This window comes from Microtus pennsylvanicus, chromosome 3 (genome assembly GCF_037038515.1).
Source record: "Microtus pennsylvanicus isolate mMicPen1 chromosome 3, mMicPen1.hap1, whole genome shotgun sequence".
Classification (NCBI taxonomy): Eukaryota; Metazoa; Chordata; class Mammalia; order Rodentia; family Cricetidae; genus Microtus; species Microtus pennsylvanicus.
This window is the reverse complement of record NC_134581.1, coordinates 28,233,083-28,257,249: the sequence shown is the minus strand read 5'-3', so window position 1 is coordinate 28,257,249 and position 24,167 is coordinate 28,233,083. Positions and strand designations below refer to the sequence as shown.

Here is a 24,167-nt window from a genome sequence, read left to right as displayed (position 1 = left end):
TAAAAGAGAAGCCTCCAGAGTGCAAGGGAAGACAAAATATTTTCCCCTTAGATCATAGCACCTTTCCTGCTCACCTGTGGCAGGCTATTATTTGACTCACCGAATAAATCCCAGCATGCTTTACTACACACGTCTGTGTCCATAAAGTGAAAACCCTGTCCCAGCTGTGAACTGACCGAGCCAAGGTTGAACACAAAATTGGAAATGTTACCAGCCTTGTCATCTCTTCTCACTCAGTGCTCACTGTCCATCCAGAAGGGCACCAGTGGGCATTTCCCCCTCCTCCCTGCTTGTCGGCTAGTGTCCTCCAGCACAGTAATCCAAGGAGCAAGGCAAGGGAGGACCTGGGAAATTGCGCCCATAAAAGCATCATGAAATCAAGGAAAGGGAAGCTTTTGCTCCCAGATTTCTAGTGATGTGGACTCTAACGTCTCAGATTTCTAGTGATGTGGACTCTATTGTCTCAGATGTGAGTCACATTAGCATCTGTTTCACGGTCTCTCGGGAATTCAGAAATATTCTCCTAGAGAGTTCAGAGTCGATCTGCACTATCTGAGTCTTGGAAAACTCTGGAAGATACCATTCAGATGGTCATTTGGAGTCTCTGAGATCTGTCCGCTCTGGTTGCTTTCCACATGTGTGTTATTCCAGAACTGCATCCCTAACCTGGAAAAAAATCAGTGGGAAAGATAGACCTTCACTCCACAACATAAAACAGTGGCTCCTTTAGCCTGAGCAGGAACACTTTGTGAAGCCCCAGCTGAACTAAAGATTAGAGCTGGAAGAGACGTCACCAGGAAGGAAGCACCAGTGACTTGCTAAGAGCCTGGCTGCTGCCTGGACTCCTTTCAGAATGTCAGATTATTCCAATGATTCTGAATGGACCAGGCTTCGGGGGTCCTCTTCCAAATGCTCTAAAGGTCATAGGCCCCGTCCACATCAGCACTGCATTCGTGGCCAAGTCATTGCCAGAGCTCTCAGGTAGGTCCAGGAAGGCTGATGGAGAGCTCCTCACACCTGCCCACCATGCTTACCTGCAGGGAATGCACATGCCCTTCTTGGCAAGCACCCTTAAGCTCAGCAACAGAAAAAATTCAATTAGGAGAAAATGAAAACAGCTACCATTCAGTCAGCAGATGGCAGATGGAATATGGAATTTCCAGCTTCTAAAGTCATCAACTTTGAGATGCCCTTGACCTCCCTCTATCTGCTTAAAAGAGAAAAGGACCCATCAGTTGCTTGTGTGTGTGTTACAAACCCTGAGATTCCAACCTCTTTTGGGGACTGGATTATAAGCAACTCCTCGGCTGTTTAATTTCCCAAATTCTCAAAGCACAACTCCTAGATAAAACCTTGGAATGAGGGGAGGGAGAATTTCCTCTTCCACAGTTGTTTCTTTTTCTACTTTGTCCTCCAGGGACCAGGACACAATGCGACAAAAGTACTAAAACTTCCATCTTTACAAATGGAAGTTTCCGGTAAATTTTCCAGTGGTTCCAGTCTCTGGTTCTCCTACCACGGAGTCGTGCCACAAAGTTCTCAGGTTCCTTTTACCTACTAGGTTGATAGCCTTGGGTGTCAAGGATACCACGCCTCATAGTAATGCTGTTTCCCTAGGAGACTCCTCCAATGACTCAGCCTGAGCTAAGGAAGCAGGAGGGGGGTGGGGGCACATATGTCAGTACAACACTGGGGAGTTCTACCCGGCATTCTCATATCCTGACTGCATAGCTATAGTGGCCTCTTGGTCCCCCAGTGCTCTGGTATCCTCAGCCTTAAGATGAGGATAATGATGAACAGATTAAAGAAGATGTTTCATAGGAAAATTTGGCATGGAGCCTCCAGTGTACTTCATGTCTATTAGATGGTAGGCATCACGAATGTTTCAATTCTGAACCGAAATGATAGGGAGCCACGAGTTGACTGCTTTTGATTCTTAGATCAGAAACTCGGTGATATTCATAGACTTGGGGAAAGGACATAGCAGGTCTACATCCATAGCCTGGACAGGATCCCTGCTCTCAGCATGTGTGCACCTTCCCTGTGCAAACAGGACAGACCCAGAAATGGTTATTCGATAAGCAATTGGAAGGCGTTAGAAATGTGTGTAGATCCAGAGCAACCAGCTGTCTGTTTCATGCATGTTGCTAATAGGAAGTCTTGGGCTTTGGTAGATGACCCGTGAATAATGGCAGAGACCCTTCCATCACTGATGTCTGCCAGGAGGATGCAGGTTTTCTGGAGACATACTTAAATGTTACAAGAGGGTCTGGGCATGGTGGAACTGTTTTAAAATCCAGTTTTCTTTACCAAATTCCTGCTGGCAAAAGCTCAGGTTGAGCTTCAACTATCCACAGTATAATCACATCCCTGGAAAACTACTAACACTTTCTTCCTTACCACTGCTGAGCAGTAGACAGATGCGTGTGAGGAGCAGTTCACCATCCTCCTGAAACACTAGCGAGGCACCACACCTCAAGGTCACAGTCCATTCAACTTCCCAGTTTTTGAGGTGATTTCCAAAACAGGCTTCAAAGTTGGGACCAGAGCTAATTCCCATTGAAATGTCTAGAGCTGGCTTTAAGTGACTCTTCTCTCCCAGGTCTCCTAGCAGCAGCTGGATATTAACAAGGAAAAAAAGAATTATCACTTGGGGCTCCAGCTGCCACTTTGTGCCTCTTTAAAAACTGAATAGACTTCCAGTTCCACTCAGCTCTGTGAGTCTGCTCACAATTGCAAAGGAATGGTAAGTAATCGAGGTGAATGGAAATGACTGGAGAGAGGAAGGCTGCCTGCGGGCGAGGTGCTTTCTCCATCTCTTCTGCGACATGGCAAGCAGAGCGGTCCCTGTCTCTGCTTTGGCTTACGTCCATATCTGTACCTTCCCAGGAAGGGCCCTAGAACTGTTTATTAAAGCGAGCGCTCCAACACCCACGGCAAACCTACCAAAACAATTTTTATTATTTTTACAAGGACGGACTAATCATATTATGAGTCACAGTTTAATTTGCTCTCCAGTGGTTTTATTTAGCCAAAGGATCAATTTTGTTCAGGCCAAATAACACTTGGGGTGGTTTTAATAAAACGTGCATTTTCCATTTTTCTCATCACATTGGTTCCCTGGTAGCCATGGCCTCTACTCCCCAGAAAATTTGTTGGTACAGCAGATACAGGCTGTGCCCTCTTGGCAGCCATAATCTGCCAAGATGGGAAAGCTGGTTTTGTATTTGTGCTGAAAGGGGTCTAGACCCTCCCCCCCCCAGTGGTGAAAACTTTGATCTGGAGCCTAAAAGCATCTTATCCAAACATACATTCATTTAATCTTGCAACTCAAGCATGAAGGACCCTCCCAGAGTGCCTTGGGAGGGCCAAGGGGACAGGGCTGGGGTTTGCAGAGGAGCCGGGCAGCCGTGTCTGAGGAGCCAGTTATCTCTGATCCCCTGTCCCATGGGAAAGACCTAGCCTCTTGAGGAGGCTAGAACAGTCAGGCGAGGCATTCTTCCTGGTGAGGCTGCTTCAGGGCTTTCCAGGGACACGGTTTTATGGCAGGAAAATCTGACGGCAAATAAGAACTGCCTTGGGGAATCCGTAGCTGAAATCTACAGCTGCACTTTTTTTTTCTTTCCTTCCAATAACGGCTCCAAAGGACTTCATCAGTGCCATACCCCCAAGACTTTGTTACTTACCAGCGAAATCCAAAATAAAATCCTAAGGGAATTCACATGCCAAACCCAAATCACTCTCCAGTCTCAATCTGATCCATCAAATGTCACTTGAAAGGATTCGTTTCTGGTCACTGGGCACCAAGCACTTGTGGGCACGAAGAGGAGTGAGCGACAGTGTCCCTCCCCTCCAGATGCATGCAACCTCACAGGAGGAAAAGTGGGCTCCATTAATTTTGATGTAATATATGGAATCAGAACGGCCTGGGGGGAAGCTGGTTTACAGAGCCTTGGTGAGAAAGTTCTCTAGTGGACACAGAGACGGCAACAAAGAAGCATTGCCTGAGGTGAACTGCTCTAGGCGGGGTTGCTTTTGGCTCGGTGTAGTTACTTTGTCCTTACTGTAGCAAAACACCTGACAGAGGCCTCCTAAACCAGGAGAGTTTGCTTTTGGCTCATGGACTCGGAGATTCCAGCCCATCAGAGCTCTAGACAGGGCAGAGTGGTTCTGCCTTGGTGGTGGGAGTGTGTGGGGAAAGACAGCAGGCAGACAAAGCAGGCCCAGTTAGAGCAGCAAGCTCTAGATCAGTTAGAGAGCAGGCTATAGATAAACTGAGGCAGGGAATGGAGCCGAGTGATGTCATTGGTACGATTACAATCCCATTATTCTTTCTTTGCGCCAGTCTCAATGTGTGCTTTCTGTCTATCCTAAGTTTACTCTTGGCCTCAAAATAGCTCCTGAGTTCCAGAAGATGCATTCAAGTCCTAGACTAGAAAGGAAAGGCGATACGATTAATGCTTTATTTAACTAGTTAGAAACTCTATCCACCAATTCCTTCCTTTTTGTTGGCTACCTAATCTGTTGAAGAAGTAGGAAAAGTAGGGAAAGTTAGGGCTTTTATTGTAAGGAAGGGAGACTAGGCACTGGGCAGGCAAGCACCATCCTCAGATTTTAAGGAGAGACCTAAGAGTCTATGTGCAAAGTTATGATGGAGATGAGGCGACATGGGTTCTGCAGGACATCTCACGTCCACCTTCATAAGTCAGGCTTGCCTTTTGAAGTAGTGGCATTTCTGACCTCTGCATAGGCACCGAGGTTTCTATCCTTCACAGAACACTTTTATTTGGCTGAGATTTCATGTGACCCCACCCCCAAGATGAAAAGCTAAAAGGAAAACGTCTCTGGTTCAAGCAAGGCGTGTCAGGAGAAAGAGTGCCTTGCTTTAATGAGGAATCTCTGTAAGACAGGGAGTAAGGGGTCCTGAGAGAGTGGGAAAGAAAACATCAAAGGGTCTTTGTTCAGAGACACACGATCTGCATGTGACTGAATGGGTAAAGGACTCTCACATGCCAGGGTGTCCACCTGGAGTGAGCAGCATATGTGAAGACCCAGGGAGACAGAAGCACATTAGAAAGGATCGAGCTTCATTTCAGGAAAGCTTGTGAAAGAGCGTGACCAATGAGATTAGAAGGAAATGTAGGGAATCACCCTGCAGGTGTAGCCTTACGGGTCCCAGTCATGATGGAGACCTCCAACTCCATCTCTGACAGTTCAGGACAGCGGTCGTGTCTTTGCAGGACAGTTTAGCGGTCAGCAGGATGCACTGGGATCTGAATCCTCAGTGCACACAGGGCCTGTGCTAACAGCGGGCAGTTCACGAGACAAAGATCCAGCCTGAATCTGGATGCTTGGACATTTGAGCAGTAGAATCCCACAGAAAGAGTGAGACCACTGACTAAGGGAACTTAGTCCTAGACATTCTGGTAGGGGCTGAGGAAAGAAAGCACTGGGGGGAGCTCTTCCTCCTCCCGGAAGCACTGTTCTTCACTCTGGGGCAACAGAGAGGCCAGATGTGCCCATAAAATGGTTTGCAGACTTTATGTAACTATCCATCATGGGTTGTAAGATCATTTCAACAGCTCAGAATTAGCACTTTAAAAATAAAATAAAGAATACAATATAGATCTTGAACCCTGAATCTAAAAATCCAAAATTCAGATCTGAAACTCTTTCATCATGAACATGAAGCCACCAGTAGAATATTCCTTTCAACACCCAGCCTCGTGAGATGGGTGGGTCAAAACACAGGTACACACAAAAATAATAAACTCACCAGTAGAGCACTGGATTAGTGCATATGAAACATTAATAAATTTTGTGTTTCTCATTATGGGTATATAAATATCCCTATCCAACCGTGAATGTCTCTGAGAGCCCAAGCATCTCTGACAAGGCATAGTAAAAGCATAGTAGTCATATTGGTTTAGGCATGCTGTGCTGTAGCAAATGTTCCTAAATCTCAGTGACTCATCTAACAGTTTTGTTTCTCTCTCGCTTAAGGCAAAGAAGAGGTGGATGAAGTCTCTAGGCACAATTCCTTCCCATGTATTAACTCAGGGTAATCTGAACGCTGATAGTGGCTACGCCCTCTCACCCTTGGCCTCTGTAGCAAAGAGTCAGATAGACAGATGCCCATGTGTCTGTATAGAAGTAATCCTTGCGCCAGGCAGTGGCAAGAGCACACATTCAATCTAAACACTCAGGAGGCAGAGACAGGAGGATCTCTGTGATTTCGAGGCCAGCCTGGTTCAGTTTCAGGACAGCCAGAGCTGCACAAAGAAACCCTGTCTCAAATAAATTATAACCATGATACATGGATCAGCATCGGTCATATATCTGACTTACCTCAAGGATGCAGATGCAGCTGTGTCAAGTACCAGAAAGAGAAGGGAACTGGACATCAGAGAAATCGAGCTGGCAGTGGGCCGACTAGCAAATGAGAATGGGAGGAATGCTGTTGGCTTGTCCTGGGAAGACATGAATAGGTGTCTGCTCTGTCCAGGAAGGACACTAAGGAATAACAAAGAATCCACCCACGTCCACCTTGGTGAGCCAACAAGTTGTGAGAGGTTACTTCCAGCATGAATGACCCCTGGGCATCTGCACCATTAAAATTCCCATTTCTGCATGAGTGATGATGACTCACAAAAGCTGCATCCCTCGAGCTCTCTGTCCAACTTGCAGACGGCACAAGGGTAAAGTTCGCAAGAGATTATAGCATGTGACAAGTAACATAGGGCTCTTCTTTGTGCCCTTTCCAAGAAAACAGAGTTCCTCCTTCCTCCTGAACAGCTTTCTCTCCACAGCTCAAAAACAACTCAGTATATCTATATCAAATCAATGAGTTATGGTCAACATTGCATTGCCAATCTCGTGTGTGTGTGTGTGTGTGTGTGTGTGTGTGTGTGTGTGTGTGTTAGCTTTGTCTTATTCAAAGACTCAGCACAGATATCTTACCAAGCAGTTTGCTAAATGGCCAAGAACAAAAAGTGACCATTGCATGTGGGAAATTTAGAAGGTGGCCTCAAGGACAGCTAGGAACTGTGAACAAACAGCAGCAAGAGAAGGCTGAACAAAAGTGTCATTAAAGCCCTGCTGCTCCATGTAAAAGCCCCACTTCTAAGCAGATACCTCACTTTTATAAAGACATAGCCACTCCCGGGTGAGGAGGGCCCTGATCCTCTAAGTGCTTGATTGGAATATCGTGCTGTGAAGCTGTGTCATTGTCACACAGTGAGCAGTATCTTCTTGGGGACTTAAGGGAGAGACTCTGCAATATCTTAGAAAGGGATCCAGCAGCCAGCCAAAGAAGTATGGTGAATTCTGCAGGGTGTGTGGGTGATGTCACAGGAGTAACTTGACTTAAGATGTTTGAAATATATTTATTTTTAAAAGATTTACTTATTTTTATTTTGTGTGTATAGGTGATTTGTCTGTGTGTATGTATTGCACCATGTGTATGCAATGTCTGAGGAGTCCAGAGGAGGGTGTTGGAGCTCCTGGAACTAGAATTATACAGGGTCGTTAGCTACTTTGTGAGTTACTAAGAGCATCAAACCCAGGTCCGTTAGAAGAGCAGCCAGTGCTCTTAGCTGCTGAGCCATCTCTCCATTCCTGAAATATTTAATTTCTAATACTCATAACTTCTCAAATGAAACAGTGAAAAGTAATAATAGTAGCTACTATCTATTGAGTGAGTGCTGGTTATGGGCCCAGAATGGTGCTAGACGTTATGTCTCTTTTCATCTCTTCTAGTCCTTTCCTTTATGAGGTCACTATGGTAAGTTATTTCCATCTTATAAAGTTCAAAGTTGTCAAAAAATGTAGCCATTCATGGATAATCAGTAGCAAAGTTGTGATTCAAGCCTAGTGTGTCCTTTTACTTCCAAAAAAAAACCTGTAATGTAAATAAATAACAGACTTGGACCCCAGAGTAGTTAGGTATTATAGACTGAATTGCACTTCCCGACACTCCCTCCCTTGCCAAGAAAGACATGTGGAAGTCCTCACCTCGGGACCTCAAAATGCAACCTCATTTGTAAATAGACTGGTTTGCAGGTCTAATGAGCTAAGAAGAGCTGAGATATACTGGAACAGGGTCCACTATCACAGGTCTCAGTCCACCGACATGAGAGGGTCAACTTCAAGGGCCCAGAAGACTTCATTTTAGCAAACACAGCAGGAGCTTCTGATGCAGTCAGGTGACCAGATAGTAGAGACTGGGTTTAGACTTTCTTCTAAAGATCCAAAGAATAGATTAGATGAATTCTAGGGTTTCCTCCTGATTCCGGGTATGTCTGCTGGTTTATCTTGAGTCCATTTGCCCTACTTACGCTGGTGCTTTGGTATCTGAGAACGCTCACCTTTCCTTTAAGCTTTCCAACAAACACCGATGCCCTTTCCCTGTCCCTGGATTGTCTGGATCCAAGGAGCCAAATAGATTTATCTTAGCCCGTGATAAGGAGATCCTATAGCTAAAACCAACCTCGGGGACAAACAAGATTGTCAGCATTCTACTTTATCAGTCCTTAATCTGCCCTTGGTCTTAATCATTCCTGGGTTTCCTAACTCAAGTCTCTGGGGGAAAGGGGGATGAGTTTCAAGACGTCTGGGAGCTCTGTAAGGTCCTATAAAATTGCATACAGATGATGAACGTGCTGGCACACTTTCAGAGATAAATCCTCTGCCGGGGAAGGTGGGGAACCATGGCTGCAGGCATCATCTGACTTCCCAGCTCACCTGGCTGTGACCCTGGATGTTCATTTTGATAATTCTGAGGGACACTGTTTAATTAGGGGCAGGTCTCAGGCAGCTTGAGCACTCTGGAGGACTCCTAGGAGGGCGGCTGTAGTATTAACACTATGGTCTTTGAATCTCTACAAACACCTTCATAAAAATGGGTGGAACCGTTAGATAACAAAACCAGACATCCAGGGACACATTTCCAGCCAAACCAGGGTTAAGCTGTCCCACAAGATCTGGATGACAAGTGGTAGAAACACAAGCATCTGGACGGAAGGAAAGAAAAGTAACCGAGTAGTGGTATCTGGGAGAAGCTGGGAGCAGAAGCCCCTAAGAGCAGACAGCATCTCTGGGAAGTTGGGATGCCTTTGAAACATGAACACAAGCATGGAAGATGTTCAGGGAGTAGAGAGCATCCACTCTCTAGGGAGAAATGGAGAAGTCTCTGTAAGGCAGGGGGGAGGGGGGTTGAAGAGGCTATAGCAGACAAGAAACTGCAAGCTCTCAGGATAGATCCACCAGGCCAGGGGGAGAAGCTACACTGAGTGGAATCTAAATATATGTGAGGTCCAGGTTAGTGGGGACCGGGGTGGGGGGAAGTAAACAGGCAGCAAAGCTCAGAATACAAGCCACCATATTAAATGCTATGTTAAACAAAACAGAAGACAGACCCTGGAACTGGAATGGCTTCCTGAAACCAAAGTCTTTCCATAAGCTCAAAAAAAAAAACCCATAATTTAACAAAAATGAACACTAAAAAAAATGGCAGCCAGGTCCTAGGTAGCTCTTACAAAAAAATAAAACAGAAATAACATACACAAGGAAATGCCCAAAAATACAGCTATAAAGTAAATCAGAACTATACCATCACTCATTAGCTAAGTTAGAAAGCAATGTGCAAATGATACAAGTCACAAAAGAACATTAATCAGAATCATAAAAACTTAAACTCCAAAAATAAAGTCATTTTAAAAATCATGGCTAAATTACACAGAATATAAACCAAATAAACAAAATGAATAATACCTTTAGAAAAAAATAACAGCTGGTGAAAAGGCTAAAAATTTAAATAAAAAAATAAGACTATAAAAAGAATTTGAGAGAAAGTGACAAATATCAAAGGTGAACAAAGAGAATTGAACATCCGGGAAACTGGAGCCCCTAGAGAAGGAAGGCAAAACACATGCATGCCTTTTTCTGCTGTGGCAAAACAGCCGAGGCAACCAGCCTACAGGAGGAAAAGGTTTTCTGGCTCCTGGTTGCAGAGGTTTTCGCCTGGCTTAGCTGGCTGCCCTGCTTTCGCCAAAGGTGAACATCACAACAGCGAGCCCAGGCATCAGAGAAGGCCGTTTACACGTGGTAGCCAGGAAGTAGGAAGAAAAAGAGAAGAATGTTAGACCCGAAACACCTTCAACATCTTGCTCCCGGCTGACCTACTTCCTCCTCCGCCACTCTTTTCAGTCATGCAGGGGCTGTTAATCCATTCGTGAGGGTAGTACCGTCACAACCCAGCCATCCAACGTGAGTTTGGGCTCAACACTTCGTATTCAAGCCACAAGAGCAAGGAAAAAGCAAATTGTACGTCAAGAGACCGGTCCTGAAATAACAGGTTTGGAACGGCTTGTAGAGCATCCCTCATGCCTACGACCATCAGCCAGGAACAGACAGCATCAGACAAATGTTAGCGATATTAATAAATTCTAAGGGAAAAGCCCTTTGAGCATCGAGGAGAAAAACACGATTTACATTTTCATTATGCGTTCAGGAGCAGCTTCTTGTGTCAAAAGAAAGAGAGTGATATATTTAAGATACTCAAAGAAAGTAAGTCAAATGATTTTATTTTCAGAAAAATTGACTTTCAAAATATAATGGGCACTGATGTTATCAATATACAAGAGCTCAGAGAATATTGATCCCATGAGCCTTTCCTGAGAAATCGATTGAATAACACGTTTCAATCTAAATGACTTGTGAGCGCATTGACAGAAGATTGGATGGGGAGCATTTGGTGCACAGCACTTGAACAGCTAGGACTAGGGAAATATTAATAGCCACACATTCAGGCAATATAAATAAGGGACCGCTATCTATCATTACTATAGTGTTTTGTAAATTGGAAACTAAAATACAAAAGAGGTGTTAATGCAAAAAAACAGAATATGCAAAAAATTAACATTTTGGGTAATTATTACGGTGGCAACAGAAATATCCTGTGTCTGCTCTGTGTGCAGTATGGGAGATAACAAATGAATAATTATGGAAAATTCTAATTATTTTCATCATGTTCTGAATAATTAGAAACTGGTACTTCAGGTGGAAGTATCCGTAGGAAGGCAGGAGATACTGAACCTGAAATACATAAGGGTCGCTGATAAAAGCAGACTATACACAACCTCCCCCAGCTCCACACTCAACCATATCAAATTAGTGTCCTAAAATTAGCTAGGAGAAAAGTACTTGCCCCATGGATATATATGATGAAGCGCTCCAAACCAGACTGCATATGTATGTATGTAGTATGTATGTATGTATTTAGGTATGTGTATGTGTGTGTCATATGTATATGTTAACTATTTATTTGTTTAACTTAAACAGGAAGATCGATGTCATTTACTTCTATTCCACTGTATGTAGCAATCCAGAAGTATCAAGAGTCTGGTTTTGAAACACCACCTTTTAACTAAAAGAAAATAGGAAATTTCAGAGAAATCTTTAATCTAAGGTATGAGTCAAGATATGTATAAGATGAATCTGAAGACAATAGTGATACAGATGATAAGAATGATGTCAAAGATAATGAAACTGGAAATAGAGGTAAACAGATCTCTTCTGAATTTGAGGTCAATTCAGATCACTATGAATGACAGCCAGGGATACATAGTGAGATCTTGTCTCAAAAAAAAAAAAAAGAAAGAAAAGAAAAACGATACCGGAATCCTGTCACTAAGACTCAGGAGGTGTCTTAAAAGACTCATCAATCAAAGATGGGTCAATTTGAACATCAGCAATAATGACTAGAATCAAATAAATTTAAACTTAGCACTTTACAATGATATTTAACCAAAAACAATGGTCACTTTTAGAAACACTGAGGAAACGAATCCTTATGTTAAACACTGGCGGACACATGGAATGGCTCGGGCATGTCTTCCATGGCAAGTGCCCCACCGAATGCACCAAATGAATGAACGCCTCTTTAAATAGTCTACTTATTAAAACTACTCTAGAGATAGAATTTCATTAGTCTGAAATTCCCAATACGCATACAGATGACCTGTTTTTTACCTGTCAGTCAGTCGGTGACTGCTGGGACCACACCAAGGGCGACAAAAGGGTAGGAACAGAGCTTGAATCTGATCCACCTGGAAATAGGCAGGAAGTGCCCAGGGCAGAAGAAAGTTTGACTTTCACATGAGCTCCAGTCAACACAATGCAGACTGTGGGATTGCCCGAGGTCAACTAGATCATCAGCAGGTAGGCTGGAAAAACACCTGAAAATGTTGGGGAGGAGCCCAGGAATCAGAAGACGTACACTCTTTTCATAGAGGGCAAGAGAAACTGTAGTGTGCAGGAACGTACTTATGGGTGATAAAAACTATAGTGCAAACTCCAGAACATTGTTCATATAAAAATCAGGACATCAGGTCCCCGTGGGAGGAGAGGGACACTTGGATGAGGATGCAACACGGGCAAGGGGTTTTGCAGGTGAATGACCAAGTTGTGTTTCCAAGAGGGCATGGTTTCTTGTTTTATGAAGATTTATTAACCTATGTGTTAGATTTATAAGGTTTGCCAATTCCCTCTTCCTCTCTATAATGAAAATCCTTTTAAAATATAATCAAGCGTGCTCACCTGGTAACACAAGGCCCTGAGTTCGATCCTCATCACTAGAGGGAAAAAAAAAACAAATATAATAAAGTTCTTGCCATCAAGGAGGTGAGAGTCTAGAGTGGGCAATCGTGTTGTAAACAGTTTTGAAGCAACATGGCAATGCTTTCAGACAGGCAGATACACGTGGTGGTCAAAGCTCTGTGGACCTGAAACCGTTCAGCAGGGCAGGTCTAAAGAAGGCTCCTGGGAGGAGGAAGCACACCACTTGGGCTTTAGGGGACAGCCTTCTCCAGAAGGATATGTGAGGGACAGAACTCAGGCTCAGGGCCTAGACTAAAAGGGTTTCCGCTAACCTGGCACTGGCTTCCTCTAGGCAATCCAGGGCCCTTGAAGGTGTTTATTCAGGAATTTGTTTCTTCCTTTGTGGCCCTGCAGTCTAGGGCAGTTTCCTCTGAATGGAATGCACAAATGTTGAACAAAAGAGCATATGTGATTCTGTGAATGAATTAGTGTCACCCGCCTTTCTATTGTTTTAAAGCCAGAACGTGACATATGATTGGGGGGGGGAGATTTTGTCCTTTGATTTTTCTTCAGAGTTGCTGCTGTGAAGACATGGCTCCAGCCAGCCAGTCTCTGCAAGCACACTGCACAGCTAGAATTCCTCTTTCAGCCAGGGAGCTGAGCGATGGAGGAGAACCCTTCCTTCCATCTGAACCCCACATGCCAACTCTGCGCAATGGCCCATTACATGCTTAACCATCAAGGCAAGACAGTGAGCATCAGATGATACAATCTGACATATCCAGAGGGAAGAGGAAGGACACAGTTTGTTAGGCTGCATTTCCCTAGAACCAAACAGAAAGGGTGTGATGTGTATACTGGAATCAAAGAACAATTGGGGGTGTGCGAGTCTGGGTGTCCTCTGCTAGCCCTGTTCCTGCATGCTCTGCAAAAAGAACTGCGGGGCTCGGACGGGCGAGAGCCAGAACATGTAGGACCCAGGAATTCTGCAGGAACCTAAGGGCTGAGAGTCAATTTGGCATCCAGTCCAGCATGCACTTACCCTTCTCACCCCCCTGGCATTCATCCCTCACTATCTCTGCTGGCAAGCTGGCACTGGAAGCTTAAAGTACTCAGGAAATGCAGTTAATAGTGGGTTAAAAAGACTGGAACTCAGAAAGTTGTCTGCTCCCAGGCTTATTGATTTATAAAATGGGACTATAGCACCCGCCTCTACTATTGAGAAAACAAGATAAATGGGAATACTTAGAAATGAGTGGGCAGAGTGTTCCTAAAGACCTGACCTCGAGACACGCACTTTTCTTCTGTGTAAAACTGGGTCCTGGCAAGCATGTCATCCATTTACCAAGCCAGTACATTACAGGCTCATGTGAGTGCTCCCAGAAAGGACAGAATTTTCTTCCACACAAGCCAAGATCTGATGTTCTGATAATCCAAGACTAACATCAAGAATTCATTGTCTCAGGCCAAGTGTCTGTATCGTCACTCAGAAAAGATAAAACAACCATCAGAGTCCATTGCGTAGACATGGGCTCAGGGCCAAGTAGGCTGCTTCTTGCCCTCATCCTGAGCTTTGTATGGATAAAAAGGTATCCTCATTGCCCTCCCCTGTAAGGTTTATAGGAAATGGTGGCAGTATGTATCCCAAAGAGACTCCACTGTGTTCCAGACTTGCCTGATCCTTGGTTGACTGCATTGCTTGTTAAAAAAAAAAATAATAATAATAATAATAATAAAAGAGTCCCTAAAAATTAATAAATAAAGCCTGAGATGGTGGCTCATCCCTGTAATCCTAGCACATGGGAGGCTGAGAAAGAATATCTGTCATGAATTTGAAACTGACCTGGTTCACAGAGTGAGTTCCAGGCCAGCTGGTTAAATGACAACACCCTTTCTGGAGCTCCAGTGCTTCTGAATCCGAATCTCCAGAGATCTCAGCACTCAGAATGTGTAACAAGGTTCTCTAGGTGAGTGGAGTTCTGAGGCTAGTTTTAGGGGACGCAAGGGGCGCATCTGGGAAGGAGCGTTCCACCCTCTCACGTCACTGTCACCCAGCTTCAGTGTCCCTGTCTTTCCCTAGTTTGGTACATAAGAACAAAATTGTATGACAAGAAACAAGCTTACAAGGATCTCAAATCCAGACGCAAGGGCTGGAGATATAGATATCTTATTCCACTATGACTTCTATAACAAAATACCATAGACTAGTTGGTTTCAAAACACATAAATTTATGTTCTCACTGGTCTGGAAACTGAAGATTTAAGAGTAGATGGCAGCATGGTCAAGTTTTCTGAGGACACTAATCACAGCATGGGAAACCCACACTGGTGAGCTCATGACACACGTGATGACCTCATGATATACACTGATGACCTCATGGCATCCCACTTAGCCCTTAAAGCCTCTGTCTCTACTTACCATCACATTGAAGCAAGGACTTTCAACCAACACAGGACTCTGAGAAAGAAAACAAATCTAGAGTCCATACAAAGGGGTAATGGGGCTTTAAAGGGGGAAGATGAGCCGGGTCTTTGCTTGTCACCAATCTGTGAAAAGTCACTTAGACAAGGCGCAAACACCAGTGAACATCCATTAGTTGGAGCAACTTAAAATGAATAAAGCATGATGATCCCCAGTAACCCAAGCCTCAACACAAAACAGAGGTGAGAGGCTTTCCTGCGGCTGGGTACGTCAGTTGTTAGTGCAAATGGATACAGAATTTTGCTCTAGTATCTATGGCCAAAGGAGAAAGGCATTTGCTAATGGCCTTTCCTATTGAGTGTGCGTTCAATCTCAGCCTGGGTTCCAGCTTCCACTCATTCCTGAATCAAACCACGAGTGCCTTTGAAAATGAGAAAAGCCCCTGGTCTCCCCCAAGAGCTTAGCATTTTGTCTCACCGCACTCTCAGTTTACAAGGGAAGCAAAAGTAGCCATAGCCAAATGCCCCTTGAGGACTCTGCCTCCCAAAACACACACCAGAGCCCTAATGAGAAAAATAACACATTCTGCAAAATCTGCTGTAGAGGAGTTTTTTGTAGATCAAAAGATTTTTCTTGCTTTTTAATAATTCAGGTAACCTTGGAGATCCAGCTGCTTTTCCGATACTGCTTAGCAATGAAGAACCAGAAAGTTACTGCTTCCCCCGATTCCACTCCATCATTTTAGTAGGCAGGTCCAGTTAGTCTGTCTCTAGGAGAGGGCAGAACGCTGTGAGGAAAGAGTCCACAGTCTCAGGCCAGGTCTGCTGGGTTCCCCTGAGCCTTTATCTGCCCTCACTTAGCTGGTGTCTTTATTATTTAGCAATCATTTATTGAGTGGTTAATACTATCCACAAATAAAAGGAATAGCCCTGCACCCAAGGGTGCTACAGCCTGGAAATGAAGCCTTCCGTCTTCTCACACATCGCTACTCTGCTTCTGTGGGTGCTCGTCTCTGTCTTGCACTAGTGGTGTGTGTGATCACAAACAAGCGGGAGGGAGGGAGTGGGGTGGGGGTGGGCGAGAGAGTGAAGCACAAAGGTAATTTCTTATTTTGTGTCATCACCACTCTTCCTGGGATCTCCGCTGTCTCAAGCTCAAGTTGTTCATTTGACCTCTCTTGGCCTTCCATCCTCAGAAAAACCTCATGCATCAGCCTTCTCGTTCTTCTCGGGAACTCATGCAGAAGCTACTTCTATCCCTCACCCCACACCACCTTTGAATATCATCCTGTACCAGAGGCAGAGCACATCCTATACAGCCATCACTAGGCAAACAAAGATGTTGGGGAGTACACCCACATCTCTGTGGCAATGCATGGAGCTTCATATCTCCCATCATTCAAGAGGTCCTGCTTTCTGGGGTTCACACCACCACAGAATAGTCAGAGGGCATCGCATGCTTGCCAGGAGTCGTGTGCCAGCAGAGGCTCCCCACCACTTCCTCCCTCATCCCTTCCTGCTAGCCCCTACTCGGTAGTTTTTAATCAACACAGCTGTCCAGGCACAAGATCTGCTTCAGAGCCCGTAAATCCCGATGCTGCACCAGTCCTGGAGTGGCAGCCGTGTTTACCCTCACTATTGATCCGCACTATTAGACAAGGACTAGAACATCAAAAACAAATTTTATAAGTCAGACGAATGTTCCAGGCCTGGTGGGCAAAGGCATAGAATCCCAGGTACTTGAGAGACTGAGGCAGGAAAACCACCAGTTCAAGGCAAGCATAGACAACTTATTGAGACACCCCCGCCCCCTTCCGCCATCTCAAAATAAAGGTAAAAAGCAGGCTAAGGGGTGTAGCTACCTCAATGGTAGGGTTTCTTCCCAACATGAATGAAACCTTAGGCTTAATCCTAAATACCATAAAAAGTAGCATCTGAATAGCAAGCGTAAGTATAAAACTCTTCTGTTTATGTTACTTTAGTGAATATCTATAGTAAGTCTGAGACTTGGATGGGTTAATAACTGGATCATCAGTTGTTCAGTATAGCTGATGTTCCTGTCCGTGTCTTCTTTGAATAATTGTAAACCCTGTCCAGAAGGAGCTAAATGCTTCTGTTTGGTTTAGGTTCTAATATCCCCCCCCCCCCGCAAAAAAACCCTAGAATTTAGCCTTTAAGGGTTTGCTCTAGAAGTATTGTTCATAATTTAAAGAGGTACTTCATCAGGATTAAAAGAATGTTTTTGACATAACTTTAAATTTGTGCTTTACTTAAATAATACTGTTTTGTTGATTTTGCTTCTCAGCATGCTGAGAAGCGTGGTACAGGTTCCCTGGGCCTCTCTCACACTCCTAGAGCCTTGACCACGGTGGCACCCCTAGGACACTGTTGAGGTACCACCACTTAGGCCTCGCGAAACCAAGTTGGCTCGGTGTTCCTTGCTCTTCAGTTAGCCAGCAAAAAGTCTTCCCCCAGATTTTCAAGGGCCCATGTGTATGGTAAACCCTGGCAGGACACCATGTCCTGCCCTGGCTCAGGAGGGGCTCCGCTCACCAGCACAAAGGGACTCCAAAGTTCGCTTTTAGAGAAGTCTGTGGATCACCTGCCATCCCTGACTCTGTCTTGATAAGTTCCCAAGGAGTTTGTGGTGGTTTATGGCTCCCGTAGACTCATGTGTTTGAATGCTTGGCATTACAGGAGGTGTGACCTTGTTGGAGTAGGTATGTTCTTATTGGAGGAACTGTGTTGCTGGGGGCCAGCTTTGAAGTTTCAGAAGCTCAAACAAGGTCTAGCGTCTTAGTTCACTTTCTGTTGCCTGTGTAACAAGATGCAGAACTCTCAGCTCCTTCTCCAGCACCATGTCTGCCTGTATGCTACCATTCTTCCCACCATGACAATAATGAACTAAACCTCTGAGCTGTAAGCCTCCCCAATTGAATGTTTTCCTTTATAAGAGTTGTCATGGTCATGGTGTCTCTTCACAGCAATAAAACACTAAATAAGACAGAGAGGTTTGGTGGTGGGGCATGGAGGGATGGCTCAGCCATTAAAGGCTAGGCTCACAACCAAAGTTGCCAAAGGAAGACTTTAGGTTATATAAAATTATTATATCTCTAGGCCTTGATCCCTTCATCCAGAAAATGAAGGAAATAACACTCCAATGAAAATTAATAGGATATCATCAAGGGCTTTCAGATTTGTGTATGTGCTTACAAGATGTGACAGCAAAGGCAGTCTCTGAAGAATAATTTCTTCCCTGCCCCTAAGCTGGTCTTACCAGCCGCTCATCTTACAGGAAGCAAGCTTCCCTTTTACATGCAGCACTGCAGACTGGCTTGTACATCGTATCAGCCATTTCCCTTCCGGCACGCCTAGGCCGTGTTCCCATGATTCCCAGCTTCATCGATGCTTTACTGTCAAGTGATCTGCAGTCAGAGAGGACCAGAGCTCCTCGCTCTGTTCCTATAGCAAGTAGGTAAAAGGAGGGGAAAAGGTGTTCTCCAGGTATGGGTGGTTCCTACAGACATCGTTATTGATAGGTTGGAGGGAAACACAATGGCTTCAGATGAACAGGTTTTCCTTCTAACTGGTTAGAGCACTTTGGGATGAAGAGATGGGAAAGACAGGTGCTAGACAATAGAAGAAACCTAGCAGCAGCTGATTTGCATAATTTTGTATAGAAGTGTGCTGATGTATAAAGTGACTGTATTGAATACTGAAAATTAAGAATCTTGGAGAACATTCCATGTTGACTACCCAATTCTGAAATAGCTGAGCATTTTGTGGAAATACCTCTTGCTTCTTTGTGGAAATGACTGCTCTCTCTCTCTCTCTCTCTCTCTCTCTCTCTCTCTCTCTCTCTCTTACTGTGTGTGTGTGTGTGTGTGTGCGCGCACACACGCATGCACATGTTTGCTCACATTCAATTTTTAGGAAACACACTTTTTATGTTGTTGTTCTAGGTGGTTCTTCTGAATGCATTCTTTAAGCAGACTGGCCGTGGTGTGGTGGCTGGAGGGACCAAGGGGGATCTTTGCATATCTCTCTAACGTGTGCAGCCCCTTCGCCATTTCTGCACTCTGAAAGACTGTCTGGAGAGCCACAACAGTGCGTAGAGCAAAGATTAAAATCAGCAATTCTTGCAGGCCAAATCGCTTCCTAAATGAGGGAGCAGAAGATTTAAAGGTGAACATAACTGTCTGTTTGGGCAACAGGCAAAGGTTTCTGCTGCGAGAGAAATGAAAGTCTAACTTCCTTTTGACAAGCTTTCCTTAACAGCCCCCACCCCAGATATCTGAAGCCCATCTTAACCCACTCGGGTCCTCCGCTGACCACTACGCTGCCTGCATGGTGTGGCCCCGTCTCCCGGCTGCTCACCAGTCCGCAGGCCTATGGGGTGAGTGAACGGTCAGGTGGGGCAAGCCGGGTGAGTAACTGATGAGCTAGAGACCTCGGGGCTCTTCCTCTCTATCTTGAGGAGGAAGCGTTCTTTGACAATCACTGCACCAAGAAGTATTTCTCTTCTCTGCTCTGTTGTTGCTGATGGTGGCTTATTCTTCTTTTTTAAAAAGGCATTTTTTTTATTTTTTGCCAATATCTTTAATCATAAAATGAACTTAGAAAATGTAAAAGTGATGCTTCTTCACAAACTGCTGTGTTTTGAAGTTTTGAATATTAGGTCTGTGCTTTATAGCTCAGGGGAGTAGAATAAAAACCCACTGAGAAGCAATTAGAGTCATTCCCAGCAAATCCGAGTGTCAGGCAACTGAAGAAGAGCAGAGTCGGGGAGCTGGAAGTGGCCTAAGGAGCCGTCAGCCAGCATTCCTTTACTGGAGGCTCTCTCTCTCCACAACCGCAGCAGCTGGGGGCTTCCCCTAGGAGTGTGATAGAAGCAATCCTCACACAACATGTCTGTTTTAAAATAGCTCTCAGATGCTCCCAGAGTAGGCTAAAGGTGGGAACCCTGTCCTAAGTTGACCCAGCCAACCTTTGCTGTGCCCTGACTTGCTGTCATCCTCCCAAGTCAATGGAAGATGAGTTGAGATGCCACTCCCTTCAGGGGGCACTCTGGCTGAGGTGACCATTCCTGGTCAGATCTATTTATTACTGATGTTATCCTGTCCTCTAGGGTCAATACCAGTCATTCCTAGCCTTGTGACACTTGTCTCAAAAAATGTCCTGGAACCCCATTTAAAGTGAAATATGACATCTTCAGCAGCAACACTTTGCTGGAAGGGAGGTGCCCTTCAAAATCAGCATGGACTTTTTTTTGTTTTAATACAATCTTTCCTCATTTTACATGCCTGTCCCAGTTCCCACTCACTCCCCTCCTCCTGCTCCCTTCCCCCCCCCCCCCACACACACATTCACTCCTCAGAGAGGGTAAGGCTTCCCATGGGGAGTCTACAAAGTCTGGCACATCACTTTGAGGCAGGACCAAGGCCCTCCTCACCGCCCCCCCACCCCATATCTAGACTGAGCAAGGTTTCCCTCCAAAAAGAATGGGCTCCAAAAACCCAGTTCAAGCAGTAGGGATAAATCCTGGTCCCACAGACTGCCCAAGCCACACAACTCTCACCCATATTCAGAGGGCCTAGTCTGATCCACTACAGGTTCTGTCTGTCTGGAGTTCAGTGAGCTCAGGTCAGCTATTTCCATGGGTACCCCAATTATGATCTTGACCCCTTTGCTCATATTATCGTTCCTCCCTCTCTTCAGGGATGGAACTTTTTTAAGAACACAGGATTTGGCTGTCTTGATTCTAGCCGACCTTCCTGGGTGCCAGTAAAGAAAATCCACCAAATCCCATTCTTCTCCCCTCAGCCCAAGGAGATGGGTCACGGGCCTCTGCTGACCTTGGGCTTGGAGACTCTTTGAGGCTGTGTAGGAAGGCAAGTTTTCATGAGGATGCAAAGAATGCTGTGCCACGAACAAGCACAGATGGGCCATAGTAAAATTAATTCTAAGAAAAAGGGGGTCTCCAGCTCTGGAGAGAGGCTCCAGGCAGTAAAGTATGGGCTGTGCAAACATGAAGACCTGCTGGGGGATCCCCAGCACCAGCCATGCGCCTGTAATCCCAGCGCTAAAGAGATAGAGACGAGTAGATCCCTAGAGAGCTCACTAGCCAGCTAGTCTAACCAGACGGGTGAGCCCAGGTTTAGCAAGAGAAGAGAAAGTTGCTTGAAAAAGGCGAGGAGGGGGGGTGAGGGGGGGTGGAAAGTCATTAAAAACACCTGATGTCAACCTGTGCCTCCACCTGCATGTATGTATGTATGTATATAACACACACAAAATCTATTTGCTTACACAATGGGGATCCTGTTTTCTGTCTTCATCATGAAGTGACCTCTCTCTCTCTCTCTCTCTCTCTCTCTCTCTCTCTCTCTCTCTCTCTCTCTCTCTCTCTCTAACCAGGAGCAACTGAAAGAGGATGATGTGGAATGTATCGTAAACCAAGATGAACTTGCCATGAATTACCAGGAGCCAGGCTCCTCCCCCAGCAGTCCTGCCACAAAGCTAGCTCTAGACCAGAAGCCTTCACTCCAGACCCCAGGCAAGGAAAACATCTATGAGGGAGACCTGGGCCTGGGAGGCTATGAACTCAAACTTGAGCAGACTCAGGGTCAACCCAAGATGGACTAATTGGCATGATAAGTGCAGATGCGATCACAAGTAACGCAAGACCACCGAGGAATGCCAACAGCCTAAGAGGTGACACAGAGAGAGACAGAAAGAGTATTAAGAACATAAATTGGACAGAATCAAAACCTTGTCACATGTATCCTCCCGTGCCTTCAGAAATGAGAATTCATTACCTTCCCTCTGTATTATGTAACCTCATTTAATTATCTGACAGCCATTTTTACTGCTGGATTGAGGGCCAGGAGAGTAAGGCCTTTGGGATGATCCAGATGTGCGGGGTGTCTGGGGGGGGGGCTCCTCCTGTTCCTCAGACAGCTCTCTAGGCCCTTTGCGTGGATTTTGGATTCTTTTCCCTTAATTATGGAGCATTAATAACATGAAGAAAGAGCCCCTGCGCAAAAGCGATAATTCTTATCTCTTAGGACCTGACTCCACTTGTTCTAACCGACTCTAGGGCTATGTTCAGAGCCGAGTGAGTGTTCAGTGCTCACTCTCGATGGCCTCAGAGTAGTTGCATGAGTTGGAGGCCCTGTTGTCCTTGCTGGCACTCTGTCCATACGGTTCTTCCCACCACTCCAAAGAGCTGCTTGCCTCCAGGTGTGTCTGTGTTAAGCACAGGGCCTCTTGCCAGCCTAAGGGGACTCTTTCCAGGGAAAGCTGGTTTCTTTCCCACATGCTGTGTTTTCCTCAGATGATAAGCCTCCCTCCCTTGTGTGCACTGGAGGAGCTTCTTGGCTCTTGAAGCAGGTTCCCTCTGCATGCTGGCAAGTCATATTTTGCAGCATGACCCTTCCATATGGGGGAGACTGTGCAGGGGCCCTGACCTCTTCCAATTCCAATATTGGTGACTGGATGATAACAAAAAGACAAAAATAATAGGGCTGGTGGCATTTAGGCCACACTGAGGCACCAAGGACAAGCACCAATCCAGACCAACCCCTTGTCGGTGTGGCTCAAATCTTCATTGGAGAGACCAACACAATAGCTTTTAATTCAGCTGCATGACCTGTGCCTTTGAAGTCAAAAGATACCTCAAGCCTAGCTTCTCTTGAAATGCAGGTGTTGCTGTTGAGCTCCAAAGAGCAGGCTTCAGACTTGGAAGCCCAAGACCTAATGGCCTTGCTTTTGAGGGACATGGAGAATGATGTCTTTCTCAGGCCCAAAGCTTAAAGATAATGCATGCTTCGCTGAGCACCCCGTAAGCCTTAGACCTGTGATATCAAGTATACTGTTCTGCATGTCCGTTTTCTTGCTCCCAAGTAGTAGAGACTGGGGGAAACTTTTATATTCAGCTAAGGAAAATCTTGTCATGTCAGGTAAATATGGCAAGGAGAGAAGTTTTCTAATTTGACATCATCCTAATAAAACTTTGTTATGGAGTATGATCGTGTTGGTTATCGATTCATTTCAAGGCATCTCCTCTGACCAGGCTAAGTGAGAGCTCTACACTCTTGTCTGTAGAGAAATGGGTGCAGCAGGTACTAAATGCTAGCATAAGGGAGATGCATGGGCCCTCGGATCCATGAACAGGTAAAGGGACTGGAGCAAGAAGTCACTGAAGGAATAAAGAAATCTTGGGAAGATGTCGCAAACAAGGGAAACTGAGTCAAGCCAAGTGGTACAGCATCCTTTCATCCCACCAGAAATGACCAGAATCTATGAAGTTTTAAAAATAGAGAAGACACTAAAGGAGGAAGGAAAGAGGTCCAGAAGATGAGGATTCATCTTATTTCTGCCCCCTGTCAAGTGGAAGCAAGAGCCGAAAATTTGGTATTTGTTTGTGTTAAGGGGATGGGGGAGACGTCCAAAAATTCCAATGGTAATGGAAACAGGAAGTGGAAGGAAGAAGAATTTGGCCTACCAGATGGAATAAAGTAAGGTATGGAGGGGAGGGAGCAGTTTAAAGCCAACACCAACTCACGAAGAGTGAGTTAGAACAAAGCTAGTCTCTGCCTCCCCATGGTTTCTCGGTAAGAGACAAGCTCTCTTTCAACGTGCCATCATGAACTACTGCCGACAAGGGCAGTGGGGATAACCTCCACCAGGCTGTGTTCCGGCACAAAATAAAGGCAATGCAGATATCAAAGAATATTTACCAGTTTATTGTTAAACTTACTAAACCAAAGTTCCAGCGTAGCACAGGTAGCGAGGAACAAAAGGGCCGAGCCGCCTCTCCGCGCACTCTTTATTGGCCGGGATTTGCCTGAGGCAAACCCCGCCCTCTAAAGGGAGCTGATTTAACCCCTTCATCTCCCCCTTTTGTCTAAATAAGACACAACTAAACCAAATATAACTATAACAATAATAACAAATGATAAATATAACAAACAATATTGGGAGCAAAAGTTTTGCTAAAGAGTAACTACAATTAAATAATCTTCAACTCCATCAAAGATCTGAGAAGGGAGTAAATATTACTTAACAAAAAAGAGATATCCAAAATGTGCAACAAATGACAGAGACAACTGACTGCCTGGGCAATCACCCAAAATCTCATTTGCAATGTT

General features: G+C 45.1%; 1 protein-coding gene across 3 annotated transcripts in view; it reads left to right on the top strand.

The window, feature by feature from the left end:
• Slc9a9 (solute carrier family 9 member A9) overlaps positions 1-23,042 on the top strand; it is a 546,122-nt gene extending 523,080 nt beyond the window's left edge. For all 3 annotated transcript variants that reach the window (XM_075964987.1, XM_075964988.1, XM_075964989.1), the window contains exons 15-16: positions 19,309-19,414; positions 21,433-23,042. In XM_075964987.1, the coding sequence (XP_075821102.1) occupies positions 19,309-19,414; positions 21,433-21,660 (334 nt within the window). In that variant the 3' untranslated portion in view covers positions 21,661-23,042. The remainder of the gene's footprint in view (positions 1-19,308; positions 19,415-21,432) is intronic.
• The last annotated feature ends 1,125 nt before the right edge of the window (positions 23,043-24,167 follow it).